Raw genomic sequence first — 27,870 nt, 5'->3', positions numbered from 1 at the left:
CTAGCTTTTTAATTCACCTTTCCACAACTTTCCACAACATTAAGAAATTAACTTTGGATAATTCAAGCATTGAGGAATGCATGAACAGGATATGTCTGCATGACACTTTACATGATCAAATCTTCCTTCAAACCAAACCAGATTATGATAACTCAGTCATGCACAATGATTCTCTTAACAAACATAATAGAAACTATAGGAGTTGAGATGTACATGAACTGGAGTCACTCTCTTTCTTGTCTTCCTTGTCCACTGGCTGACACACAGCAGGCTGCTCAGATCCAAGAGCTGAAGGCACTTCCCCTCGTCTAACTTCCTCTTTCGATAATGAGTTGTATCCTAGATCTGATTGTCCACCTTAGATTAAAAAAAAACAATAAAACATCTTTACGTTAATAAAATGATTTTATAAACATGATATGACATCCTTTATAAAAGCCTCTAAAATAAATATAACGGAATAACAGTACACTGGGAAAGCATTAATGAGAAGCGAGTTTACGAAAAAGAAATCAGGCTTAACAAATCTATGCAAGTTTTTGAGAAGTAACAAGTAGAGAAGTGAATTTGGACTTACTGGAAGCTTTTGATAAGAACCCGATAGGATGTTAGTATGCAGAATTAAAGCACTTTGGACTGGGGTCAATATACTGGATTCAAGATTAGATGACAGAAGGAAACAGGCAGCAGGAATAAATGTTTTTCGCTAGGTAGTAGGTAGTGATGCTTGAGCCCCGGCTGGTCACAATTTATGTACACCAATGATTTGACTGAGGAGACCGAGAGAGGCTTCAAGAGGATTTGGATGTTCTGAGTGAGTGAATGAGAACACGGTCGATGGATATCAATTTGCAAAAGTGTGGTGAATCCACTTAAGTGCACACAACAGAAAAGCAGAGCTTTTTGTTAAACAGCGAGTTATTGGATATTCAAAGAGCCGTAGATGTGCTTGTAAATTGAAGGTCAAAATGCAGGTGCACAAGCCATTGGGAAGGCAAATGATATGTTAGCTTTTATACAAGAGGACTTGAATACAGGAATGAGGAAATCTCATTACAATTGAATAGAACCTTTGTGAGTGCATCTGGAGAATTGTGGACAGTTTTGGTCTCCTAACACAAGGATGTAATTTCCACATAGGGAGTGCAGAGAAGATTCTCTGAACTGCTTGAAGAATAGCAGGGTTTCTATATGAAGAGAGCTGGAATGATCTTGGACTATTCTCAATAGTTAAGAAGAATGAGAAGAGATCTCCTTGAAAAGTAAAATTATTGAAGGACTTGATGGGATAGATGCAGGGAAGACATTTTCCTTCACTGAAGAATCTTAGACCAGGGGATATAGTTTCAGAATAAGGGAGAGGCCATTTAGGGATATGATGAGGAGGAATTTCTTCATTTAGGGGGTGACGAATCTTCAGAATTCACTGTCAAGGGCTGTAGAGGCAAAAACTTTATAGCCCCAGATAGATCAACAGTCATGATCATGAATGGCAGAGACATGAAGGGCTAAATGGCTTATCCCTGCTCCTATTTCTTGAATATAGGAGGAGCAGGGTGTGGGGAGCACATCACTGTTATAAGAAATAATTTCCACTATCAGGACCATTGAAGAAATACTGTACTCATCAGATGATCAGTAGCCATGTTGAAAGAGTGTGATGCCGCAAAACTTGACTCATCACTTGAAAGCAGCGCTGAGGAGATGTAAATTACAGGTTAACATGGCAATAAAGAATACTAATCAAGCATTAGTTTTTTTTCCCCCGAGAGACAGTTTTAAAAAGTAGAAAAGTAATGCTAAATCTATATTAATCCTTGGTTAGAGTATTGTGACAGAACTGGTTCTCTCTCATATTACATAAAGGACAGAAGCAATTTCAAAAGATAATATAAATGCCAGAATATATATATTACCAAAGGATGAACGGACTGGATCGCTTTTGTCTTGACAGTGTTGACCCATTAAGATCTTAAATGATGAAATGTTTTGTAAGAGAGGGTACAAATGAAGTTCCCAATTGTGGAGAAGTGCAAAACTAGAACCTTTATAGATGTTCTAGAAAAAGATAGTCACCAAGAAAACCAGTGGAAATCTCAGTTGAGTCTTCTTTACCCAGAGTGGGGAGAAAAAGGAACTTGTTCCCACTGGGAGTGGTTGAAGAGAACGATATAGATGTGTTTAAGGGGAGACTTACCCAGTAGGTAGACACAAAATGCTGGAGTAACTCAGCGGGACAAGCTGAAGAAGGGTCACAACCCGAAATGTCACCCATTCCTACTCTCCAGAAACACTGCATGTCCCGCTGAGTTGCTCCAGCATTTTGTGTCTACCTTTGATATAACCAGCATCTGCAGTTCTTTCCAACGCATACTTAACCAGTATATTGTTATGGCCTTTACATTTTGTTTTAAAATTAGCACTTTCTCTGTGCTTTAATACTATATTCTGCACTCTGTTTCCTTTCCCTTTTGCCACTTCCTGTTATACTCATGTATGGTATGATCTACCTGATGGCTCACAAAATAAAGTCTTGCACTATATCTCAGTACATGGGACAATAATGAACCAGTACCATATGAAAAAGAAATGAAAGGAAGGTTATGCTGATAGATCTAGATGAAAAAAAGCATGATGAAGTTTCAGTGGAGCGGAGAAAATACCAGCATGCGCTGATGGGCTGTGCTTGTTTCTGTATCATATATCCAATATAACGTAATCCTATGTAAACCAGGGAAGGGGTATTTGTGGAGGAGATTGTTTTCCTAGAAAATGGTCCGTGTTGCGAACAACCATAAAGTGAAGCCATGTCATCTGTACTTGCATTAAGAAATGAGAGTTGAAAAACACATTTTTTTCTTTGTTTACTTTTTTCCCTCCAAATGAATTGTGTATGAGCAAATTTCATTCCATACCTCAAATTTTTAGAGAGCATGATTTTGACATTTTTAGTTAATGGGGCATTTCTGTAACCTGCACAGCCACAATGCCAGGGCTCGCTTGGGCTTAAAATGCTTCTACATAGTCTTTTGTTTATTTCAATGGAAAAGTTAAAAAAACAGAACCCCGAATATATTAAAGGAACTGTATACAATCATACTGTAAAAGTGATGGAGTATCATTTTATTGGTAAATTATATAGTGCACAGTGGCTGATGCAGAATAAGGGTAACTGGAAGAGTGTGGTCCCTATAATAAATAAAACAAACCAACTCTACGATATGCATGCCCATGAGTCACAGTAAATAATTTAACAATTTGAGGAAAGCATTAAATGAATGGAACATTCCATCCCAACGTAGGGTACTGGTAGAATGTAAACTAGTAAATAAATATGAATATGTGTCTTGCACACAATGTGTCTTAGCAGGCCTTTGGAACATAGTGTCCTCTCAGGATCAGAAAGCTATTCACCAACTTAAAGCAAATCCTCTTCTATACATTAAGGAAAGCAAGATTGCACTACTGCTTGTCTGAATATACTCCAATGTCTTAGAATCGATTAAAAAATCCTGCGTTTGATGTCCATGTGATAGACGTATATAAAATTATGTTTAGGGCAGGTGGTCAGAGCCTGTTTCCTTTTGAAGAGGGGTCTAAAAATAGAGGGCATAGTTTTAAGGTAGGAGGGTAGAGGTTTAAAAGGAATTGGAGGAGTACAGTTTTCACACACTGGATAGATAGTATGTTGATTGAACTGCCAGAGGTGGCGGTGGAGGCAGGAGCAGTGCCAACATTTAAGAGGCATTTTGACAGGTACTTGAATGAGCAGGGCATAGAGGGATATGAAATTAATGTAGGTAAGTGGGATTTGTAAAGACAGGCACAAGCGTTGGCACAGTCATAGTGGGCTGTTTCTACGCTATACAACTCAATGATGCTATTTGCTCTCCCATGCACATCACATCTGGAAAAAAATTAAAAAAACATAACTATTTAGAAGAAAATTAAAAGTCTGAGTAAGTCAGTCAAAACAGAAACAGAAAGGAGACAAAAGGTTAGCCAATTACCTGAAAACACATGGACATCTTTCAGTTCTGAGGAAATCCAGAGAGAAGGACATGGAACTCTTTCATACAAGGACTCCTGACTGCCATATCCATAGCTCGAGCTAGAGCCAAGCCTAGCTGTGTGCAGAGAGCAGTAATACAAGGGTATGCGAAATGGTGAATGAAAATAAAGGGGAACATGGAAGGTATAAGATGGTTATGATAAGCAGAAAATCAAAAGCCGCACAGACCAGAGGGGACAGCAAAAAGCAATGAACAAAACAAAAAGAGAAGTTTGAGTCAACAGATGTTGGTGACACCATAAAATGTACCTGTACTAGATCTATCATCAGTGGTATCTACTTTCATTTGCTCAGTGCTGAATTGGGGCTCCATAGTATTAGTTTCATTAGAGCTATCCATGCTGCCATGGCTAACAGCATCCAGGTCACTGCCATCTGCTTAGAGAACAGATAGATTAGAACAAGTCACTGGCAATTTATAATTTCATTTTCATCCCTCCATCCCAAAGGCATCAAAGTGGCCAATAGTATTATTGATTCCGTGATTGTATTAATAGTGGATGTTAATATGCATTTCAACTTTGGGGACGGTTTCAAGCAGATTCTGACCCTCTTAGTTTATACATGTACACACAATACTATATCAAGGAATTCAAGATTAGGATTGGATTGGAAATCGTGGCTCTTTTTCCTGTTCTTGATCCTCAGAGCGCTCACAATATTTACAAGATCAGCCTAAGTATCAAACCTGTAGTCCTGATCAATGATGTCCATTTATTTATTAATTGCCTAAATTTGTTCAGCCATATGAGAACCATAACAATCCATTTAAATGAGTTAGTATCTTAACATTCCAAAATTGTGATTTAATTCAAATCTTATAAATCAATCTCTTGGGTTCAAGTTTGTTGGTAATATGACTGGGAAATATAAGTGTCTTGAAGCAATTATTGGACTCAAGGGCTTACAAAACTAGAACACAGATGGTTGGAATGATGCAATTGCTGAACCACCCTGAAGTATTAGCTCATCTCTCTCAAGCCAGGAAATTCAATTAGTGTTCTCCAGCTAAACTGGCAATCACTATTTAATAAAATTAAATAATCTTTAAATTAACTGATATATGCAAGAATGTTGATTCAAACGCTCCTAGTCCTAATGGTTAACCTGACAAATACTTTAGCACTAGAAAAGTACCTCGATCAACATTAATTCATGCTGCGTATCACCCACATGGCTATTATTATAATACTGCATGGCTTCAGAAATAAATGCACATAAACGTGGCAATTTAAATCAGGCACGCAGCTTTAAACAACAGATATAAATACATTGCCAGGGATTTGGACCACATTGAGTACAACTGTGGAGTAGCACCACATTCAGAAGACTGAATTAGATAAGAAGGTGGTCTGTCACTGACCAGTGAGGTGCAGCAAGCAGCAGGAATACTGCTCAATTTCTGTCAGTTGCATGAGAGATAAGTAATCCCACTAACTGTGGATTAAAACCCAACCACATTCACTGACATACACATTAATTATCACAGTTTAGCATGCACCAATGATTCACGTGGATAATAACTCTTTGATATGGTGCTTAAATTGATTCAAGAGAAAAAATCGTGATGATCGTTTCACGGACAATTAGGATTGAGCATTTAATATTGGTCTTGTCATTAGCACATCACTCCTATTCACAAAGACACGTTCAAAATGAAAAATAATTACTATACACCTCTGTAGAAAGTCAAAGGCTTGTGCACCTGATAATAAAACTATTAAATATCTTCTACATGGAACTAACCATTCAGATATTTGGACAATTGATCCTGAAATATAGCTTAATAGTTTAGCTGTTAAAGGCAACATGATGTTATGGCATTTAAAAAACAGTTAACTAATTTGTAATAAACAAATTACAGGGCAGGGCACTCTGGTTCCCCTAAATACGTGTACTTGTGGTCATTCCAGAGTCATAACAATGGTATAACAGATACGGGACCACGAAGTACAACATATTTAGGGGTGTGAAGCTGACCATAAATCAAGGCTCTGTTTATTCACAGCCATCTGGAACCAGAGTTCCCTGCCCATATTACGTCATTCCCACATATACATGTTGCTACGTGGACAAACAAAGTAGTCCTTGCAATATCACAATACCCATCAGGGGAGAAAACCTGCTGTCCTTACTAGCAGGGCCTGTATGTGACTTTTCCATGTTTGCGGATGACACTAAGCTGGGTGGCAGTGTGAGCTGCGATGAGGATGCTATGAGGCTGCAGGGTGACTTGGATAGGTTGGGTGAATGGGCAGATGCATGGCAGATGCAGTATCATGTGGATAAATGTGAGGTTATCCACTTTGGTGGCAAGAACAGGAAGGCAGATTATTATCTGAATGGTGTCAGATTAGGAAAAGGGGAGGTGCACCGAGGCCTGGGTGTATCAGTCACGGAAAGTAAGCATGCAGGTACAGCAGGTAGTGAAGATAACTAATGGCATGTTGGCCTTCATTGTGAGAGGATTTGAATTTAGGAGCAAGGAGGTCCTACTGCAGTTGCACAGGGCCCTGGTGAGACTGCACCTGGAGTATTGTGTGCAGTTTTGGTCTCCTAATTTGAGGAAAGACATTATTGCTATTGAGGGAGTGCAGCGTAGGTTCACCAGGTTAATTCCCTGGATGGCGGGACTGACATATGATGAAAGAATGGGTCGACTTGGCTTGTATTCACTGGAATTTAGAAGAATGAGAGGGGATCTTATAGAAACATATAAAAATTTTAAAGGATTGGACAGGCTAGATACACAAAAAATGTTCCTGATGTTGGGGGAGTCCAGAACCAGGGGTCACAGTTTAAGAATAAGGGGTAGGCCATTTAGGACTGTGATGAGGAAAAACTTTTTCATCCAGAGTGTTGTGAATATGTGGAATTCTCTGCCACAGAAGGCAGTGGAGGCCAATTCAAGAGAGTTAGATTTAGCTCTTAGGGCTGTAGGAATCACGGGATATGGGAAAAAAGCCGGAACGGGATACTGATTTTTGATGATCAGCCATGATCATATTGAATGGCGGTGCTGGCTCGAGGGCCAAAGGCCTACTCCTGCTATTTATGACTCAGAAATGTACTACCCTCTGAGTGGCATGGCCACTAAACCAAGGGAAATCAGAGTAAATTAGGTTTAATTAAATCTGACCTGGCCTGGGAGACCATATCCCCTTAAAGTATTAGAAAAATAATTGATCTATAAAGCTGATTATGAATGGAAAAGTGTAATCCTTTAACTAAATCTGCCAGCTATTTCGACGATTTAAAGTTTCTTCTGATATGCAGAGGTAGCTGGACAATAACTGGTCTCCAAATTCCACAGTGTGCTCCTGCTGGTAACTCTGACTTACCCGACAACACCTGGGTCTGCAGTGGATTTGCTGGAGCTTTTTTCAAAACTCTGCGGAACTGAGATGTTGCAAGCACGACGTTCCTTAGCTTCATCCATAGAAAGTAACCACCTCTGTTGCTCGTTGGCCAGGTACTCTCTAAAACAGCCTGCAGAAAATCAAACAAGTTCAACTCAAACTAAACATTAAAAACCTAGATCAATATCCTGCTATGGAGGTGAAGCGAAGTAGTTTTAAGAGTATCTCCAGCATTAGATTCAGATCTAAGCTTAATTAAGTACAATGATGCTTAGATTGTTTTATTGAGTACTACAACGCTTTAAGCAAGAAGCTGTCTCCTTCCAAGGGGACAAAGTCTTGCTGTAAAGCTGCAGCAATCTGGCAACCAATTGTTCGGAAATACCGAGGGTTTCAGAATTTTCCTCACTCGTTATGATAACCCGAAACATAAATGTGAAAGCTTGCAAGCTGAAACACACCGTGTTCTATTTTCTGCTAACAATATACTGGGGAAACTCAGTGGGTCAGGCAGCATCTGTGGAGGGAAATGGATGGACCAGGTTTCAGATCAGGACCCTTATTCTCACCTGTTTCTCTATTTCCCTCCACAGATGCTGAGATTCTCCAGCGCTTTATTGTTTGCTCAAAATTCTATAACCTGCAGTCTGTTGTATCTCTGGGTTTGATTTCCTGAAACTCACTGGGTTGTTTCTCACTCTTTAAATTCACTAGCTTCGCTAAAAAACAAACTTGTGCTGCTGCCTACGATGCAAAGGAGTGAAATAAGAGTGCTACAAAATAGAAAATGCTGGAAAGGGCATTTGTGGAAAGGGAAACAGTCAATATTTAAGTCTGAAAGCCCTCATCAAATAAAAGCGAGTTAATGCATGGATAGGAATATCAAATAATCTAAAAATCTGCTAGACCCACCGGTGTCAGATAATCAAAATTTAAACGTATCAGATAAGAATACAGTTTAATTGGAATTTAGTTGGAAGAGAGAAGGGGCAGGGCAAAGTCTGGCAAGTAATAGGTAGATACAGGTGAGGAGGTTTTTGATAGGCAGGTGGCTAGATAATGGCCAGAGCTGAAAAGACAGAAGGTGCGAGACAAATGGATTGAAGACTTGCGAATTGTGAACCTTCCTCCACATGTGCTTCTCCAGACATTTACTATAATGTGCTATCTGGAAAATTTGATCGCACCCTCTCAGGGACATTTCCTGTATTCTCACCATCTCTCTCTCTGCAATATTCTACACCTTTCATTCTTCCTGGTCTGTCTAAGCGTTATTGACTTTAAACATTAATGCCATTAACAAAAAAGCTAATTGGCTTAAGAAGCACAATTCAAGAAAAATATTGCATTAGGGAGGAATAACCAAGCAACGTTAAGTGACAGTAAGTTTGTAGAGGATCATACCTTATTATAGTAGCCATAAGTAATAGCATTGGGGTGAACCCCAGCTTTCTTCATTTCAAACAGGACTCTGACAGCTAGTACAGGCTGCCCATACTGGCCACATAACTGCATCAGAACACGGTAGCACACCTAAAGCACAAAAAAAGCTTCATCATCATAAGATCTTTCACTAAATATACTTAAGTAGAGATCTGGAAAACTTGTTTTCCCCCCAATTACCAATGAGTCAGATACACCTCACAACATCGTATGGTCATATTTGCATCACTTTAAGGTTTTGAGCACCGTTTAATTATCATCTGAAGGAAATCACAAATGGAATGAAACATGCCCCTGTGTGTGGGTTCAAAAGCAAGTTCCAGAACCAAAATGCTGTCTCACTCTGCATGCAAGGAGTTAAATTTAAGAAATCTGCTATGGCAATTTTGCGCTATTTTGTTTATCCCAACATATATTGGAGTGTTCCATAGTCCCACTCGCACAATGGAGTCAAAGGCTCCGGCGTGGTCGAAAAAAGCTAGTATTGTTCTCTGCATTTTTAATTGAGTTGTTGCATGGAGCATATCTTGATAATGTTGGGAAATGTCTACTGCGTTCAGAATGGACAGAATCCAAACTCCGATTCAGGGAACAGGTTTCAGAAAACGGGAGGAGGCAGTTGAACAGTTGTGGCGGGCCATGGCCATGGCTTGACTTCTGTTTTCAAGGTGCTCAGACCTGACACAAAAAGCATGGGCTACTGGGCAGCAGTGATCCATGCTCTTCTATGTGCTTCTGTGATGTGGATACACAGAGCACTGGAAAAATACCACCATTGCTATCTCCAGTAAATCCTCCAATTTCACTGGAAGGATAAGTAACCCAAGTAAATAATTCTGTGACCTCTCCCAGGCTTACATCCTCAATACTGTGGTCCTAGTTACATTCAGTCAGCTTCGGTGGGCAGACCATGTTTGCATGCCGAACTCCTGAAAAAGTTGTCTGTATCAAGGATTTAGCTCAATGCCTCCATGAGGAAATTAAGCATCCCCTCTTGTTCCTGGATATCTTTGACCCCAATCATCCCAAGTGGAGAAGAAGCATTCAAGATGGTATTGAGAATCTTGCAGATATGGGTTAGGCAGATGGGGCCTTTCGCAGATAACTTTGCAAATTACTCACCAGCTTCCCCATCAACCTTGTTGCATTGGTGGAAGAGTCTGTGGCTCCCAGACTAACCATGTTAGCCACCTCAAAACCCATAAAACTGGCATGGAAGGACAACATAATTGCATTAAAGTTGGCCTATATCCCTCTAAACCTTTTCTATCCATCAACCCGAGAATCTTTTAAATGTTTTATCACTCTCCCCGTATTAGCCTCTACCACTTCCTCTGGCAGAATCTGGTTTAACTTACTAAAAACAAGCATTACTTCTTGTTTAATTATGTTTATGATTTTATTAATTGGATTAATTGTAGCATGATTTTTCTCCCTTTCAAATAATGACAGATTTAGCCAGAATATAAGAATTTAATAAACCGGGTCATGAAAAAATGTATTTCTCTCAGGGACTGAAGAAAATGGTAGGAAATGTGAAACTTGGAAGTGCTGTAGTTCTCACAACTGGAGCAAATAACTGGGCTTAATGCACATTTAAACATTCCAGAACGAGAATGCACTTAATTTGATGATAACATGGGATAATTTTGTTGCTTCAGCAGCTGAACCATTGTTTGCTGACGAGAATACTTCCTTTTAATTGAGCATTGAACAAATACCAGGAACAGTTCATACACCATTCAGGATCACAAAGCAAAAATTCAAAATGAAGTAGACAAAAATAGGAGGACAGGAATGTGTTAGATGCTTTAAAACAAAAATAGAGAAAACATACAGATTTTAAAGGTAACATTAAAATGGAATTAGAGCGAGTTGGCAAGAGCAAATAGCAAACAAGCATTGTTCCTTGTTGATTGCGTTTGATAATATAATAATATAATTTTTATCTCTCTCAGGCACATCAATAATACACACCTCATCTGGTGCCTCCAATTTCTTGGCCTGCATCTTTCTTAGTACATCGTAAGCAGTCCGAAGAGCCCTGACTTTTGAATGGCATACTTTCACATAGCCAGGAAGGCAAATAAACCAGAGACCATAGCAATGACGGAGGAGACACTTTGACCACATCTGAGGAATTAATGAGTAATGCTTTGCAATTTTTTGAGCTGACTTTATCTCCTGAAATGCAACAAAAATACATAATATTGTAGAATTAAATATATATCACATAATACATAGAATATTGAGAATTTCAACACTGCCTTTTTTGTTAGGTTCTTTTACTCTCTCTGTATGGAGGTGGCAGGAAATGTAAAATCATCAGATTTCACATATGACTTTAATTACTCATATAATAATACTAATTGATTATCCACATAATTATACCAGAATCATTCAAATACTGTGACACAGCAATACCCAGTCTGCAAATATTACCTGCTTAGTTCTTCTGCCCATTGGTGCTGGGCTATTGGGACAACTATTTTTTGAAGTTAACCTGTTGGTTGGTGTCTTTAACAGACTCGCTGGGCTGTCAAATAGCTGTGGTGATAGCACAGGAAAGCAAGTGTAACTGAAATAACAGGAGCAGGTGGTCATTGTCACACATTAATATATCAAAATGCTTAGATAATGTAAATAATGAATTAACATCACTAATTGATACGTTATGCAGCGAGCAGTTCTTTTAGTTGGAATAGATACCCAGCCACAGGTGAACTTAGATATAAAAAACAATAACCAATTTTGCAATTATAGAAAGAAAACAGCACAATGGATACCGCAACAGGTTTGTTGGCAACTGCACTTTTGCAGTTGGCAGCTTGAACAATAGATTCTCATCAGTGAGGAATCTGCTTCCAAAGTAAAACAAAGGCAGCACCCCCATGGGATGCATCTTATTTAAAACGTGATATAGCAACAGCTTCTCAGCACAAAAATAAACAATGACATTGCAAATATATATAATTGGTTATTAAATCCAATTTTAAGGCTGCAACATCACCATAATTCTCTAAATTATATTTTAAATATGCCATCTTACAAAAGGCATCAGAACATGGTAATCAACTCATGACTTTTATATTCAAAACTTAGAGCATCCTTTGTTAACTGTGGTAGAGGAAGTGTTCAGATTTCACACTTGGGTGAATATAACAATTTTGTCACTGTCCAATATGTGCTGTTCATACAATAATATTTCAGAGTTATTTAATGTTGACCAATAAAAATTACACTAAAGTTAAATAAAAATGGTTGTGTACACCTTTTTTCAAAAAAGAAATAATATGTGACCTTCTCTTATACTTCAAAATACAAGATCTTACAATCCAATTGTCATTAACTTCCACACATACTAGAAATTGGTTTGATTACATACCTATACTGAAGAGGATATTCTTCTTCATTTGGAAGAGTTGGAAGCTCAGGTGGTGTTATGAAAACTGTATGTTCACTTTTGTGAGATTCATCCAATTCTATGAGGTGCAAGTCCTCGATGCGCTCTGAATCCAACTGGATTAGTTCAAAAGACAAAAAAAAATCCTCCGTAAAAATCAAAGGATGCAAGGATGAGAAACTCCAATTTAAAGAAATAATTATCATGAGTCGCAGATGGTGATATTTAGTGACATATACTTAAAATACTAGATGGACAAAGACAGCAGAAGCATGAGAATACCGCCTGGAAGTTGCTCACCAGGTCACACACCATCCCGACTTTGAAATATACTACTGCTCTTTCACTGACACTGGGTCAAAATCCTGATCTTCCTCTCTGTTGTCGGGAATTTTGAAAATTATAAGGAAGATGAGTAGGATATAATCTGGTTAACCCTAGAGTTTACAAACTGGAGAAGCATGATGGGAAAAATGGTCAACATAGAATGTAGTTAAAATGGCTAAAAAGAAACATTCTGCTGCAAAGCAGGCTTCTTTATCCTTTGAATTGGGGGGGGGGGGGGGAAAGAGAGATAGTCCTTTGCAATTGTGTCTAGGTCCTTATATGTTGCAATCTTGAGATTCCAACGACTCTTTGTCACTGTGTTCAGCAGGCAAGTCTCCGAAAGGTTAACGAACAACCTATTTAATGAGTAGACCCCATTTAACGAGTAGAATCAATTCTCCTTGCATGGACATTGACATCTATGGTATCTATTTGTTAGATACATAGGAGAGAGATTTTCAAAACAATGAGAATGTGAGGTTAAAGTTAACTCTTGGGAAAGACAAAGATGGAAGATTACAGAGACATTAATTAATTCTTTATTTCAACTCCACAATTAACCATCGTGATAGGAGGATATAAAAATGTTGTAGTTACCATGGCTTGTTGAAGCAGTTTGGGTCTACACAGACCGTTTCCCGATGTGCATCGATAAGGCCTTTAATAAGCCGACTTGTTCGATAGACTCACCACTGATCTATGAGCTGTTTTATTTTGTGTGTGCCTATCTGAGTAAAGGTATAGCACAAAATTCTCTCCTACACTCCCTAACAGCATTGCGAGTATAACACCTAGAGAGACAGAACACCTAGACAGACATAACACCTAATAATGCCTGTGGTTCCAGGATAAGCCTCTACCGCCATGCCAAGACCCACAAAATGGACCCACCAGGAGGACTATCATACTCAACTTAGAGTGATCACTGACGATGATGATTGGTGGGCCAACAGGCCAGTTTTGGTCAAAGATAGGCACAAAATGTTGGAGTAACTCAGCGGGCCAGGCAGCATCTCTGGAGAGAAGGAATGGGTGACTTTCAGGTCGATACCCTTCTTAAGGCTAAGCATTTTGTGTCCATGTTTGATTTAAACCACCATCTGCAGTTCTTTCCTACACACACAGGCCAGTCTTGGTGTTGTATCTCTCTATGACTTAACTAAAGTAGATAGGGTGGTAAAAAATGTGTACGGCATGCTTGACTTCATTGGTCGAGGCATTGAGTATAAGAGCCAGGAAGTCGTGTTGCAGCTGTATAAAACTTTGGTTAGACCCACTCCACAAGCAGGAAGTTCTAGGCACCTACCACCTGTGTAAAATAAAAAAAATAAAAAACTTGGCCCACGCATCTCCTTTATACGTTCTTCTTTTCACATTAAAGATACGGCCTCAAGTATTTGACATTTCTATCCTGTGAAAAAGACAATCTAGCCAGCTATGCCTTCCATCAATGTTATAAACTTCTATCATGTCTCCCCAAAACTCCAACAAAAACAATCCCCAGCTTTGTCCAATCTTTCTATTTGCTAATAAACTCCAATGCAGGCAACATCATGGTGAATCTCTACTGCACCCTCTCCAACGCCTCCACACCTTTTCTGTAATCGATTGATTAAATTGATTGAAAGATACATCATGGAAACAGACCCTTTGGGCCACAGAGTTCAGGCGAACCATTGATCACCTGTTCACACTAGTTCCATTTCATCCCACATTTTCATCTATTCCCTACACACTAGGGACAATTTACAGAATCCAAAAAGCAACAAACCGGAATGACTTTGGGATGTGGGAGGAAACCAGGGCACACTGATGTAACCCACACATCACAAGGAAAAGGTGAAAACTCCACACAGACTGCACAGAGGTCGGGATTAAACCCAAGTGTATGGCACTGTGAGGTAGCAGCTCTATCAGCTCCGCCACTATGCTACCATTAAAAGAGCAACCAGAACAGCGCACAATACTACAAATGCAGCGTTAATTGGCAGATTCCCCTTTCCTCAAGTGTTAACCCTCAAAAATCTTGGCCTTTACACATCAAATCTTGTCTTTACTTCTCTTGAACTCCAACTCTAAGTTACTCTAAGACAAAGTTACCATGTAGGAAGCTTCATAAACAATGTTCCAGGGACATAACCCGGGGCACCAGACTGCTGAACATTGTTCCACCCAAAGTCATTTCTAATTTATCAAGACATGTAGCTCACTTTGAGAAGCAGGCAAATTGAATAACAAGTTAGGAATGCAGATACAAGAATGTGTCTGAAATTGTAATTATAGTTGGCAGGGAGCAAAATATGTCATTTATATTTTATTCTCTGGTAGTAATTAATTGTACCGGGTGTGCAATACATTACATTGGAATGGATTTAAAGGGAGCGTGTACAAGATGCAAGTTCAGAACTCGGGATATCGGCACAATAATATGTTCAGGAGCCGTTAGATTGGGAGTTACCAGATCTGCAGTGCAGTTAGAAACTCGCTACAAAAAACTTGTAGAAGCATGTTTCATTGACCTGGCACCATTGATTTCTCCACCCACAATATTATTCAATGCTTCACAGATATTAAAGGACCTCTGATCCTCTCAATTATAGGGGGATAGACATATATAATAGTTACAAGGTGTCCAAACAGTTTTTTTTTTTAAAATCTCATAAATGTCACGGGAAACTGTGGGTCACATTCCAAAACAGCATTTTTTCGTCAGTGTCAGACAGCTGTAACATATGTTTTTGCTCAAAGCCAGTGGAAGAAATGAAAGCACAGATCATCAACTGGTTCCACTGCCTAAATTCTTTCATAGACACAAAATTTCGTACACAAAAAACAGATTTTACATTTATTGGTTCATTCCACAGCGTAAAGCTCAACTTTGAGCCAGGTCACTGATTTCTAACGCAGCCCTCTGTTGACAATGAAACACATCGAATAAATCTTACCCTCACCCACTCCAAAAAAGCCTTGGCTCCAACACAATTAAACCTCATTAAAATAATAAAAATCTACCACTGACTAGTTTACAATAAAGTCCTTTTGAAAACATATCAGAATGTTAGAAAGTAAGGCACTATTTCTGGCATCAACATACAATTAAGCGTGTTTTCCTAATTAAAATAGATATAGAACACCTAGAAATAAATATGAAATTGCTGAATTGTTAAAGTATCACAGAAGGTTTAATTAGGCACAGATGAGTGGAGAGGCCGTTAGATGCACTGGCAATAATCCTCTGCTTTCAGAGAATGGCAGGTGACCTACTTTTCAAAACAACAAAGACCACCAAGTGAAAGAGAAATCCTCTGTGCACTGAGTGGAGAGTCAGCAGCTTTTCCATTTAATTTGCATTTCACTAGGGAAATCCAAATTCATGAGCAAACTTTCCGGTTTCGTCCACTAGCAAACAATGAGTCTTTAGGAGGTCTGTGCCTGTGTGTTCGGTAATGCAATGTGACAATCATTTGCAAAGGAAAGTACAACCAGTGACATCGGTGAACATGCTTATTTTCATAGAAACTGTTCATTTTAAAGGATCTTATTTTTCTTCCATAGAAAATTAACGGTTGAGTTGCTGCCTTACATCCTAATATTTGGATGAGATCTGAAACGAAAATGTTCAGCTTGAACAAAGTCTGCGTGCCAAGACTTCGATGCTATGTATGAGGCAATGGAAGGGGGCAAGACAGGGAGTTCTTCATATTCAAAGAAGGCAGGTTACACTTTAATAGACCAAGAATAATGTCCTTGCAGCAGATTCACTAAATTGAATGGGCAGGATTTAAAGCAATTTTCAAGTTCAAGTGAGTTTATTGTCATGTGTCCCTGTATAGGACAATGAAATTCTTGCTTTGCTTAAGCACACAGAAAATAGTAGGCATTTACTACAAAACAGATAAATGTGTCCATATACCATGATATAAATATATACACACATGAATAAATAAACTGGTAAAGTGCAAATAACAGAAAGTGGTTGTTGTTAATCAGAGTTTTGTCTCCGAGCCAGGTTACTTTTCTTTCTTGGCATTTAGTGCCAGGTTACTAAATCTCGTTGCACTGACGTGCAATGACAATAAAAGATATATTATTATTATTATATTATTAATAGCCTGATGGCTGAGGGGAAGTAGCTATTCCTGAACCTGGTTGTTGCAGTCTTCAGGCTCCTGTACCTTCTACCTGAAGGTAGCAGGGAGATGAGTGTGTGGCCAGGATGGTGTGGGTCTTTGATGATACTGCCAGCCTTTTTAAGGCAGCGACTGCGATAAATCCCCTCGATGGAAGGAAGGTCAGAGCCGATGATGGACTGGGCAGTGTTTACTACTTTTTGTAGTCTTTTCCTCTCCAGGGCGCTCAAATTGCCGAACCAAGCCACGATGCAACCGGTCAGCATGCTCTCTACTGTGCACCTGTAGAAGTTAGAGAGAGTCTTCCTTGACAAACCGACTCTCCGTAATCTTCTCAGCAAGTAGAGGCAGGAAGTAGAGGCAATTTGTCATGTGGATAGGTATCAGACTTTGATGCCTATCCACATGCAAACGACTGCTTGAGGAAGCTGGAGCTGAAACTTCAGCAGAACAACGTGAGGGATATGTGGGGTGGTATGAAGAGCATTTTAGGCTACAACATGACCAGTGACCTGGGGAGGGAAAGCAATCAGGACTGGGCCAACGAGCTAAATCTGTTTTTTTTAATAACTTTTTATTGTTACTGTCTAACTACCTCTTAAATGCTGCTATCTTATCAGCTTCGACCATCTGTTCAGGCAGCACATTCCAGGCATCTAAGACTCCTTGTGTAAAAAAAAAAAACTAGCCTCATATATTAGACCACAACGTATAGAAGAATTAGGTCACTTGGCCCATCGAGTCTTCTCCGCCATTCGATCATGGCTGATCTATTTTTCTCTCTCAAACCCATTTGTTCTCATTTGCTCATTATCTCCTTCTTGAGGAAGGATAGGGTTGGAAAATAAATGGTGGTCATTCCATAAAATAATAGAAAAAAAACTAATTTAGCAACCTGAACAAAATTAGACAAAATTCATATTAGCCATGGCAGCTGATAATTTCAATTCTGATAATACCATAGGCAGAAACCAAAAATAGCTTTTATTAGAAATAGCATAACCATTAGGTTTAGCATAATGCCATTCAGGTCAATAATATCAGTTTCAACTCAATCAGCAAATAAGCAAACATATTCAAATAAAATCAACGGTAAAGGTGTTTGCTTGAACTACAAAACTACAATAAAACATTTCCACTGTTTTTTTTAAATCTTGATTTATTTTTTAGTAGAATTAGCCATGAGTGAAAGACATTTACAGATGGTTGGAGATTATTTTTTTAAGGGGAGAGGAAAAGATTTAATAGGAACCCGAGGGGCAAAGTTTTCACTCAGCCGGTGGTGGGTATATGGATTGAGTTACCAGAGGAGGTAGTTGAGGCAGGTATTATAACAGCATTTAAAAGACAATTGGATAGGAATATGGAAAAGAATGGTTAAGAGGGATATGAGCCAAACATGTGCAAACGTCTGAAAAAGCGTCTCGACCCGAAACGTCACCCATTCCTTCCCTCCAGAGATGCTGTTTGTCCCGCTGAGTTATTCCAGCTTTTTGTGTTTATGTGCAAATGGGACTAACTTAGATAGGGTATCTAGGTAATCATGGACAAATTGGGCCGAAAGGCCTCTTTCTGAGTTATATGATTCTACTTTTAAAAACTTTAATTATTCGGGGATTTATGGATTAATAATTATTAATTGCTTTGATATCAGTGTACTTTGTACAGAAACGTGATTATAATCATGGGAATATTACCAACTCAAGTTTCTGATGTGGATCTCTTAAATTTAATTTGACATTACAATATGGATTCGTTCTTCCAACTTAACAGCATTGCATTTAAAATTGGGTGGAAAGGACTTCCATTTACAGTGAGTAATTCTGAAATTGGAAATAGTTTCCTCTCATTCTGCAAACAACCTGCATTATCATTGAACAAATAGAAAAACATGTAAAAATCAGAAATCTGTTTTTTAATACTATATAATACATCAATACTAGCCTTCTTTAAGAGAAAAACACAGTGACTTACTTTGTCCACACAATCATCAAAGAAAGCCAGACTCGCATCTTTGTCACTCACAAAAGAGCATTCCTCGATGAACCGAATAAACATTTGTGTTTTTGTCATCAATGAGTAAAACTTTTGATGTGAACGATCTCTGCTTCTCAGAAAACCTACAATGATGAAGATTAAGTCAGCAATTTTTAAATACAAAATACAGATCAAAATGTTGAGTGGCCCGGATTAGAACAACTACCATGTATTTTGTTTCATATGGCTCTGAGCACTTGCTTTTTAACTTCCTAAAAACTAAATTGTAAAATGGAGCTACAGATGCAAGCAAAAAATGATGGAAATATTCATAAAGTTAGGCAGCAACTGGGGAAAGAGAAAATAAGTTTGTTTCAGGTCATACAACAAAATTTGGTTAGCATTACAAGTGCTCCATAAATATTTCCTTAGAAGAATTTAAACATTCAAAGCTAACAGCTATACAGTAATTAATTATTCTTGTTTCCTCTGTATCTTGACATGTTTTGTGCAATGTAAGAGGTTTTAATACTGGATCCATTTATTGACTGCAAAAGTTTTTATAGATATGTGAAAAGGAAGAGATTAGTTAAAACAAATGTAGGTCCCTTGCAGTCAGAAACAGGTGAGTTGATCATGGGGAACAAGGATATGGCGGACCAATTGAATAACTACTTTGGTTCCGTCTTCACTAAAGAAGACATAAATAATCTGCCGGAAATAGCAGGGGGGTCAAAGGAGTTGGAGGAATTGAGTGAAATCCAGGTTAGCCGGGAAGTGGTGTTGGGTGAATTGAATGGATTAAAGGCCGATAAATCCCCAGGGCCAGATAGGCTGCATCCCAGAGTACTTAAGGAAGTAGCTCCAGAAATAGTGGATGCATTAGTAATAATCTTTCAAAACTCTTTAGATTCTGGAGTAGTTCCTGAGGATTGGCGGGTAGCAAACGTAACCCCACTTTTTAAGAAGGGAGGGAGAGAGAGGCCAGTTCATTGGCTATATTTAAGAGGGAGTTAGATGTGGCCCTTGTGGCTAAGGGGATCAGAGGGTATGGAGAGAAGGCAGGTACGGGATACTGAGTTGGATGATCAGCCATGATCATATTGAATGGCGGTGCAGGCTCGATGGGCCGAATGGCCTACTCCTGCACCTAATTTCTATGTTTCTATGTTTCTATGTTTCTATGAAGAGGAACTTTTATGAATTCAAGATTAAAGAACCTCTATTTCACAGCAAAATTCAAACTTCATCCAAGAACAAGGAGCTGGCAGATATTTTTGAAATTAAATGATATATGTGCACTTTAAATATTTGATAACTACAAAATCAAAATCCTAGATTATACAAATTATTTTCAACTATTTATAAATACCTTGAAGATCAAAGAGAGAGCTTGCATCTGTTGTTTTTTCAGAAGGAGCCTCTGTGATAGGTCGAAGGTATGTTCTATATCCCTTCAGAATGGAAGCCATAAATCGAAGAAATGCTTCCTGAATTTCCAGTTCCAACACAAGTATCTTTTTACCAGAATTCAAATCATTAATTGCTAATTCCATTAAAGCTTCCTCTCTGGGTCTTTGATGCACTGAAAGGAAACATATTTAGTTTTACATTTAAATGATTAATGTAAAATACACATCCTCTAATGAACAACAGTGAGAAATGCAGTAATTTTAATTGACTTTGAAGGTTTGCCATAAAAAAAATAAACAAATTTAGGAGTTTTGTTTTTAAATTTGTCTCTCATCGAATGCACTGATAATGTTACGGTACACATCTGCTTAAGCCTCACTGGGCTATTTCTCTTTCATAAGTGTAGACGATAAGTTTTGCATGATTTGACCAAGATGCCAAAAAATGAGTTAATTGATTCCGATTTAAAATGTAAAACATTTATGGAGAAACAAGGAAACAGAATGAGATGAAAAAAGTTCTGGAGGTAGTAATAGTACAATCGTGATAGGAATGTTTGGGTCTTTAGAGTAAATATGAAAGGACGTTAAAGTATGCAGGCTTTCCAGCACAACAGAGGCAACTGATCATTGGTGCAAAGGTAATTTTTAAGAATCTCACCATCATTCCGCTTGGCATCAGCAAAATGAACACAGATTAAGAATTACAACTAGGGCCTTGTAGTCTGTGTTCCCTCCAAATGCTTTCAAACACCGAGTAATTTAGTTGACAATTTTTTGTCCATTAAAATCTATATATTTCACAATGCTTGATTGTTGTACACAGAAAACTAACTTCTACAGTTCTTTAGCAGATGACAAAGAATCAGAATTAAATTCTAGATTTGTCAGCAATCCCCACATCCTGTCTGAATAAAAAAAGGAACTGCTGCTTGAATCTGGAAGGAGCCAGTTTAAAGTGACCTGGCAACTAATTCGATCATAGACACAAAAAGCTTGAGCAATTCAGCGGCACAGGCAGCATCTCTGGAGAGAAGGAATGGGTGACATTTCGGGTCGAGACCTGACACGAAACATCACCCATTCCTTCTCTCCTGAGATGCTGCCTGTCCCGCTGAGTTACTCCAGCTTTTTGCGTCTCTCTTCGGTTTAAACAAGCATCTGCAGTTCCTTCCTACACGTTTAACTAATTTGATCAGATGGGTCAGCCAAGATCAGAAAACGTTTTATGATTTACTTCTTTTTTTAAATAATGGTAATTTATATATAATGATAATGTAATCCTAGAATTTATATACTCCATTTAAAATCACACAAAAATTCCAATGTACAATGTATATTGTTGGACAATGGAAACAGAGAAGGGATATTTTGGGGCTGCTAGAGTGCCCATGAGCCACGAGTACATCTCACAAAACTTAGGGTTGGAAGATTGTGGTGTTCTAAAAACCTGTGCGGACCAACTGGCAGGAGTTTTTACGGACATTTTCAACCTCTCACTTCTGAGGTCTGAGGTCCCCACCTGCTTTAAAAGGGCATCAATTATACCGGTGCCCAAGAAGAGTAAGGTGACGTGCCTCAATGACTATCGACCAGTGGCACTAACGCCGGTGGTGATGAAGTGCTTTGAGAGGTTGATCATGGAGCAAATCAACTCCTACCTCGACAAAAACCTGGACCCACTGCAGTTCGCGTACCGCCACAACAGATCAACGGTGGATGCGATCTCGCTGGCCCTCCACTCTGTACTGGACCACTTGGATAACAAAAACTCATATGTCAGGCTGTTATTCATTGATTACAGCTCGGCATTTAACACAATCATCCCCTCCAAACTGGTTACCAAACTCGCAGAACTGGGTCTCTGCGCATCCCTCTGCAACTGGATCCTCGACTTCCTCGTCCACAGACCACAGTCTGTTCGTATTGGTGGAAATGTGTCAGCCTCGATAACAATCAGCACGGGAGCACCTCAAGGCTGCGTGCTCAGCCCCCTGCTGTACTCACTCTATACCCATGACTGCGTAGCGAACCACAGTGAGAACTCCATCATCAAGTTCGCTGACGACACCACTATTGTGGGGATGAGTCAGAGTACAGAAGAGAGATCGAGCAACTGTCCATATGGTGCCAGCGCAATAACCTGGCCCTCAACACCAGCAAAACCAAGGAACTGATTGTGGACTTTGGAAGGAGTAGGAGGGGGACCCACAGCCCCATTTATATCAACGGGTCGATGGTTGAAAAGGTCAAGAACTTCAAATTCCTGGGCGTGCACATCTCTGAAGATCTTTCCTGGTCCGAGAACACTAACGCAATTATCAAAAAAGCTCATCAGCGTCTCTACTTCCTGAGAAGATTACGGAGAGTCGGATTGTCAAGGAAGACTCTCTCTAACTTCTACAGGTGCACAGTCGACTCTGATTATTAACAACCACTTTCTGTTATTTGCACTTTACCAGTTTATTTATTCATGTGTGTATATATTTATATCATGGTATATGGACACATTTATCTGTTTTGTAGTAAATGCCTACTATTTTCTGTGTGCTTAAGCAAAGCAAGAATTTCATTGTCCTATACAGGGACACATGACAATAAACTCACTTGAACTTGAACTTGTGGTCAGAGTTTGCCTGAATGAGTGATTTGGCTGTTATTGGGCAAGATCCCTTGCTGCTGCAAAGACAGCTCTGAAGACTCTACATTTATCTGTAAGCCACTGCTTTTTAAAGGAATGAACACATTTCAACATTACCGAGTTCATAACACACTTACTCTCTGCCAGTTGTTCATAAATGTTGTTTAAAGAGTTGATCAGATTTTTACAGGCTTTCTTTGGAAGTACTTTCCACGTAACGTTTGTCCTGTCATCCGTTCTGAAAGAACAATCTTTTAAATACACATCTTGGACACAAAAACAATAAATGAATTTAGAAACTACAAATTTTCTAGCGTTGGCTTTGTTTTTACTATCAGTAAAAATAAATTGCTTTGCAAGTACACTGCGTAACTGATAGTGAATTGAACAAAAGAAGATATTCGAAATTGCAATTCAGTATACATGTTGATGGACAACTCTAGAATCGAGACAATGAACTATCAAATGAGGCTGAGATTTAATCACAATTAAAGCACTTGATTAAAGTAATTGTAAATTAATGAATCATGTTTTCCTCATATGGTAATGGAGAAAAAAAATAATTCAAGACAAAATAAAGTACAAAGATCTTAAGCAATGCAAGGGTAACATATCCCCTTTTCCTCAATTCAATAAGATCAACATTGATCTAACCAGGCTTCAACTACCCTCACTGTTCTCTATCAGTTCCATCCCCCACAGTCCAAAATTCTGTACATCAGCCTGAGACAGGCAGATTTTTGGTCAATAGGGAAAATCAAGGGACCCGTCAAAGATTATGTGAAAAACATTACAATTATTAATTCTATGTTCTGAAGTTAAAAACAAAAAATAGGCACAGATAGACTTAAAAACAATTAAAACCTTAAGTTAGTTCACATCTAAAAAGCCTACATACTTTTCCCCTGGTAACTGATTTGTCATAAGAGATAGAAGTAGAATTAGGCCCTTCGGCCCATCATGTCTACTCCACCACTCAATCTGGCTGATCTATCTCTCCCTCCTAACCCCAATTCTCCTGCCTTCTCCCCATAGCCTCTGACACCCATACTAATGAAGAATGACACCCATACTAATCAAGTTAATTTCTCACATTAACTTGAATGTTGGCCTGCAACAGGAGACTATTAGTGAGGTGTGGGGACAGCCAGCAGCACATGAGTCAACAGTGTTCTATTGTCATATGTTCCAGATAGAACAATGAAAAGCAGCAGAGCAAAAAATGCCACTGACAGTTTTGGAACAAGCTGGTGCTGGAAATTGTTGCTCCTGTAGTAAAACACTGGTAATTCTTCGTATTAACATTGGCATCAGGATCTGCCCCAATAATTATAATTTTATACAAACAATATAAGCCTGTCACACCATATCTACACACTATACAACTGCTTCATCCTAAGACATTGCAATTCTATTTGCCTTGTCATTGACGCTCATCTTACTATTCTTTAGTAAACTATTTTATTATGACACTATTGTGAATCAACACTTTAGTGTGGACATTTCATTTCAGACAGTTCCATTTTGTAACTTGCATTGGCAAAAGCCACAATTTATTATTTAATTGTATATTGTCAAAATCTTACTGTGAGATGGTGTTAGTGTCAAGATCCACGCAGCTTACATCACTTGGAGGATCATACAGGTCAAAGTAGCGAGAGTCAACTCCCACAATGAAGGGGCAAGGGGCACTAAGGACATCTGCCAAAGCCAATGGGCACAGAGGAATGTATGGGCATGGCCAGTAGAAAGGAAATATCATCTGTATGTGAAGAATCATAGTAAAATCAACATACTTTCTGATGTATATAAAGAAATAATTTCAAAGCATTGCTAATGCAAACTAATAGCAAGGTGTCACTGCTTTGAGTATTCCCACAACTCGATGAAAAACCCCCCAAAAAATCCATAAAAATGCATTCATTAAAATACAAAATTTAAACATCTATAAATATATTCAACAGGTAAGGCACCATTTTAGAAAATCAGATAACCTTCACATCAGTAACCTTTCACCATGGTGAATTCGGTACCAATTTCTGAAATGTATATACCATATGCTTTTTGCTCCTCAAAATACAGCCTTTTGTTGGAACTTTGTATTTTCCACAGAAAATAAATGCAAGCGAAAACTTAAAAAGAACAATTTGTTAAAATTTCTCCCAAAATATGCAGACCATTTTATTAGTCAAAAGAATCAATGCACTTAAGGGAATAATTAAGATGAATCACCAAGCTGTATAAGGCTTTAAGAATTTTTAGTTAGATGAGGAGTTGTTGTTTCAAGTTTTAAGGGTTGTGGTCTTTTAGCTTGCACAAAATAAATTGCATTAATTCATTCTTTATCTCAAGCCAGTGATAAAAGACAGCAGCTGAAGCACCAATCATCAGGCATTGATCATTAGGCATCCATAACTTTTTTTCAACATTATGGTCAATTCCTCTCGCTTTTTAAGTCATCTCAAATATTATAATCTTAACAAGAACTAGTAGTCTCCCAAGTACTCCATGGAAGAGATCACACTGAGCACCTCTCCAATACCACAAGTAAATTCAGGAGAAGTCGCAATGTGAATTCAGGTTAGACTACAATTCTAATGCCAGGAAGAAAAGAACTGAAGGTTTGTCAACGTTCCTTTTGAATCAAAATAGCTTGAATCTAAGCCCATAGATAAAGTGTTTTACACTAACCATTTTCTTGAGACATGTTTTTAAGATGCTCTAATTAGCAGAAGTTTGAATTCTTGATTGAATTTACAAAACAGGGGATTGTCATTCAGGCCATCCATTCAGTACTAGTTGATTAGACTGGTTCCAGCCTAATCCGATGGCCCAAGACGGTCTGTGGGACTGGTTGGTAGTCATAACTCAAGGCTTTCCATTACTTTAATTAATCACTAAACCAATCTTTATTCGATATTAGCACAATGTTAAAGTCAAACTCTGTGTTACCCCTGCAGTCTGAAGAAGGCTCTTGACAAGAAACATCACCTATCCATGTGCTGCAGATATGCTGCCTAAACTGCTGAGCTACGCCAGCACTGTGTCCTTTCTTGCATTACAGTTGTTGGGGTTACGGAAATTCATCCTAAAGGGCCTATCCCACTTGGACAACCTAATCCACGAGTTTAGAAGACCCTAGACGAGTTGAAAACAATGTCACGGTCGCATTGACTGGCCAAAGTAAAAGACCTCCTACGACCATGTCTATGACCTCCTGCGACCTCCCTCGACCTCAGTCTTCCACACCTAAGGTCAACTACGACTAGCTACGAGAGGAAAATGATCACATGATAAAATGTCATGTTTGCATTTTTTTCCTCGGGCCAGTTACTGACCTACGACTACCATCACGACCTACTACGACTTACCTACGAGTAAAAAGTATCAATTTTTTCCATGACGACCTTTTTTTTACTCGTGGACATTTTCTATCAGGCTGGAAAAAACGCCGCGACCTACTTGAGGCCATGAGTACGCGGAGACCACTCACGAGCATGGGGAAGAGTTACGAAGACCTCCTACGACCATGCTGCGAGTCTGAGTCAGAGGTCGCCAATTAGGTCGTGAAAGTGGGACAGGGGCTTTACAGAATTCACAAATCACAAGCCAAAAATTTGCGACATGGAATAAAATTCAACCTCATGGAATTCATGTATTTGTTTTCAACTCATGTTTTTTAACACACGTGCAGATGACATGGCTCTGCATTAATGAAAATCACGATATAGTACATTTTCTAGCAAAGCCACCCTCCTCGTAACACATGGATCGACTGCGTTACCAGCTATAATTCATGAAGCTAATATTACAGTTTCTCAAAACGTGTTACCTCAACCAGTTTCTCAAATAGATACAATAAAACAAAAATAAAAATGACATTATGGAAGTAGAATATATTATAGAAGGGCCTGGAATGCTTGCATCATCTCTCAATAGCTCCACTGTTTTTATTGGCTAGATTACAAACTTCCATTGAAGAGTTTTTCAATTTGCTGCTGGTGCTCTAGTATCTGAAGTCACCGGGTTTAATTACAGGGCTACCTGACAGAGAAAATAGATTAGGAATCTGGGAAATAAAAATTTAAAACTTTCTAATTAAAATTGACTTCCTGAAAAAACATCAAACCTGGCTGTAACAAGAGGTCCATTTTAAAATAGCGTTCAATGGCTGATGAACCACATTCATGGACATTTATTTCTATAATTTTCAATATACTGAATTTAAACAAATGAGGAACGCCAGCAAATGCCATCCTCCCAGGCAGCTATTGTTTTAATTTTGTTAATTATTCCTCACACAATTTACCATGAATCAGTGATGTAATAGATCATTAACAGTGCTACCAGGCAGCTTTTTCTCACCTATAATCAACTCACTGATGTCCCTTTTGGGTTTTACCTGTGCCATTCGGTTTCATACCCAATGTAGCAGGAGTCAGCAACCTTGTTCTGCATAGGGGCTAGGACGCATGTCTGTGAGCGGATGGCGGGCCACATCTATCACGTGTACACATGGATCCCGCCCCCATCCCATCCCGGATGGCAGCCATCAAATCACATGTTCACAGAAGGTAGACAAAAATGCTGGAGAAACTCAGCGGGTGAGGCAGCCTCATACAATCCTTGCATGTCTCACCCGCTGAATTTCTCCAGCATTTTTGTCTACCTTCGATTTTTCCAGCATCTGCAGTTCTTTCTTAAATGTGTTCACAGAAGGTGCGTGGCCGTGCTGGCGGCTTTGCGCAGGATGTGGTATAGCCAGAGCTCGGCGCTCGGCGGGCCGGATGATTACGGGAAAAACAATCCGCCTGCGGGCCGAATGATTTTGGATTATGGACCGCATTCAGCCTGGGGGCAATACGTTGCCGACCCCTGCAGTATAGCCTGGTCCACATATTGATAAAAGAGCCGAATTCCAATCTGAGGTGAGTTTGGAGTGACCATCTTTAAAATGAAGGCAGGCTTTAATCTATTGTGGCATGAAAAATTAAAAATGAAGACAATGGGCATAAAAGTGGTCTTCAGGTTCCTCTGGCAGCTTGTTCCACCAATCACTGTGGAAGAAAATGCTCCTCAGGACTCTTTCAAATCTTCTCCCTCTCA

The 27,870-nt window shown here is 39.0% G+C and overlaps 1 protein-coding gene across 9 annotated transcripts in view; it reads right to left on the bottom strand.

The window, feature by feature from the left end:
* dennd4a (DENN domain containing 4A) overlaps positions 1-27,870 on the bottom strand; it is an 83,405-nt gene that overhangs the window by 22,792 nt on the left and 32,743 nt on the right. For 6 of the 9 annotated variants that reach the window (XM_033050526.1, XM_033050522.1, XM_033050524.1 and 3 more), the window contains exons 10-20: positions 24,351-24,526; positions 22,902-23,002; positions 20,084-20,296; positions 18,709-18,854; positions 12,260-12,393; positions 11,317-11,452; positions 10,852-11,058; positions 8,836-8,964; positions 7,414-7,561; positions 4,322-4,447; positions 214-357 (exon numbers count right to left, since the gene is read on the bottom strand). In XM_033050526.1, the coding sequence (XP_032906417.1) occupies positions 214-357; positions 4,322-4,447; positions 7,414-7,561; positions 8,836-8,964; positions 10,852-11,058; positions 11,317-11,452; positions 12,260-12,393; positions 18,709-18,854; positions 20,084-20,296; positions 22,902-23,002; positions 24,351-24,526 (1,660 nt within the window). Of the gene's footprint in view, positions 1-213; positions 358-4,010; positions 4,128-4,321; positions 4,448-7,413; positions 7,562-8,835; positions 8,965-10,851; positions 11,059-11,316; positions 11,453-12,259; positions 12,394-18,708; positions 18,855-20,083; positions 20,297-22,901; positions 23,003-24,350; positions 24,527-27,870 lie in introns of all 9 variants that reach the window. The other 3 variants (XM_033050527.1, XM_033050531.1, XM_033050525.1) reach the window with 2 other exon arrangements.

Source organism: Amblyraja radiata, chromosome 34 (genome assembly GCF_010909765.2).
Source record: "Amblyraja radiata isolate CabotCenter1 chromosome 34, sAmbRad1.1.pri, whole genome shotgun sequence".
Lineage (NCBI taxonomy): Eukaryota > Metazoa > Chordata > Chondrichthyes > Rajiformes > Rajidae > Amblyraja > Amblyraja radiata.
The sequence above is the reverse complement of the archived record's forward strand: the minus strand, read 5'-3'. Positions and strand labels throughout refer to the sequence as shown.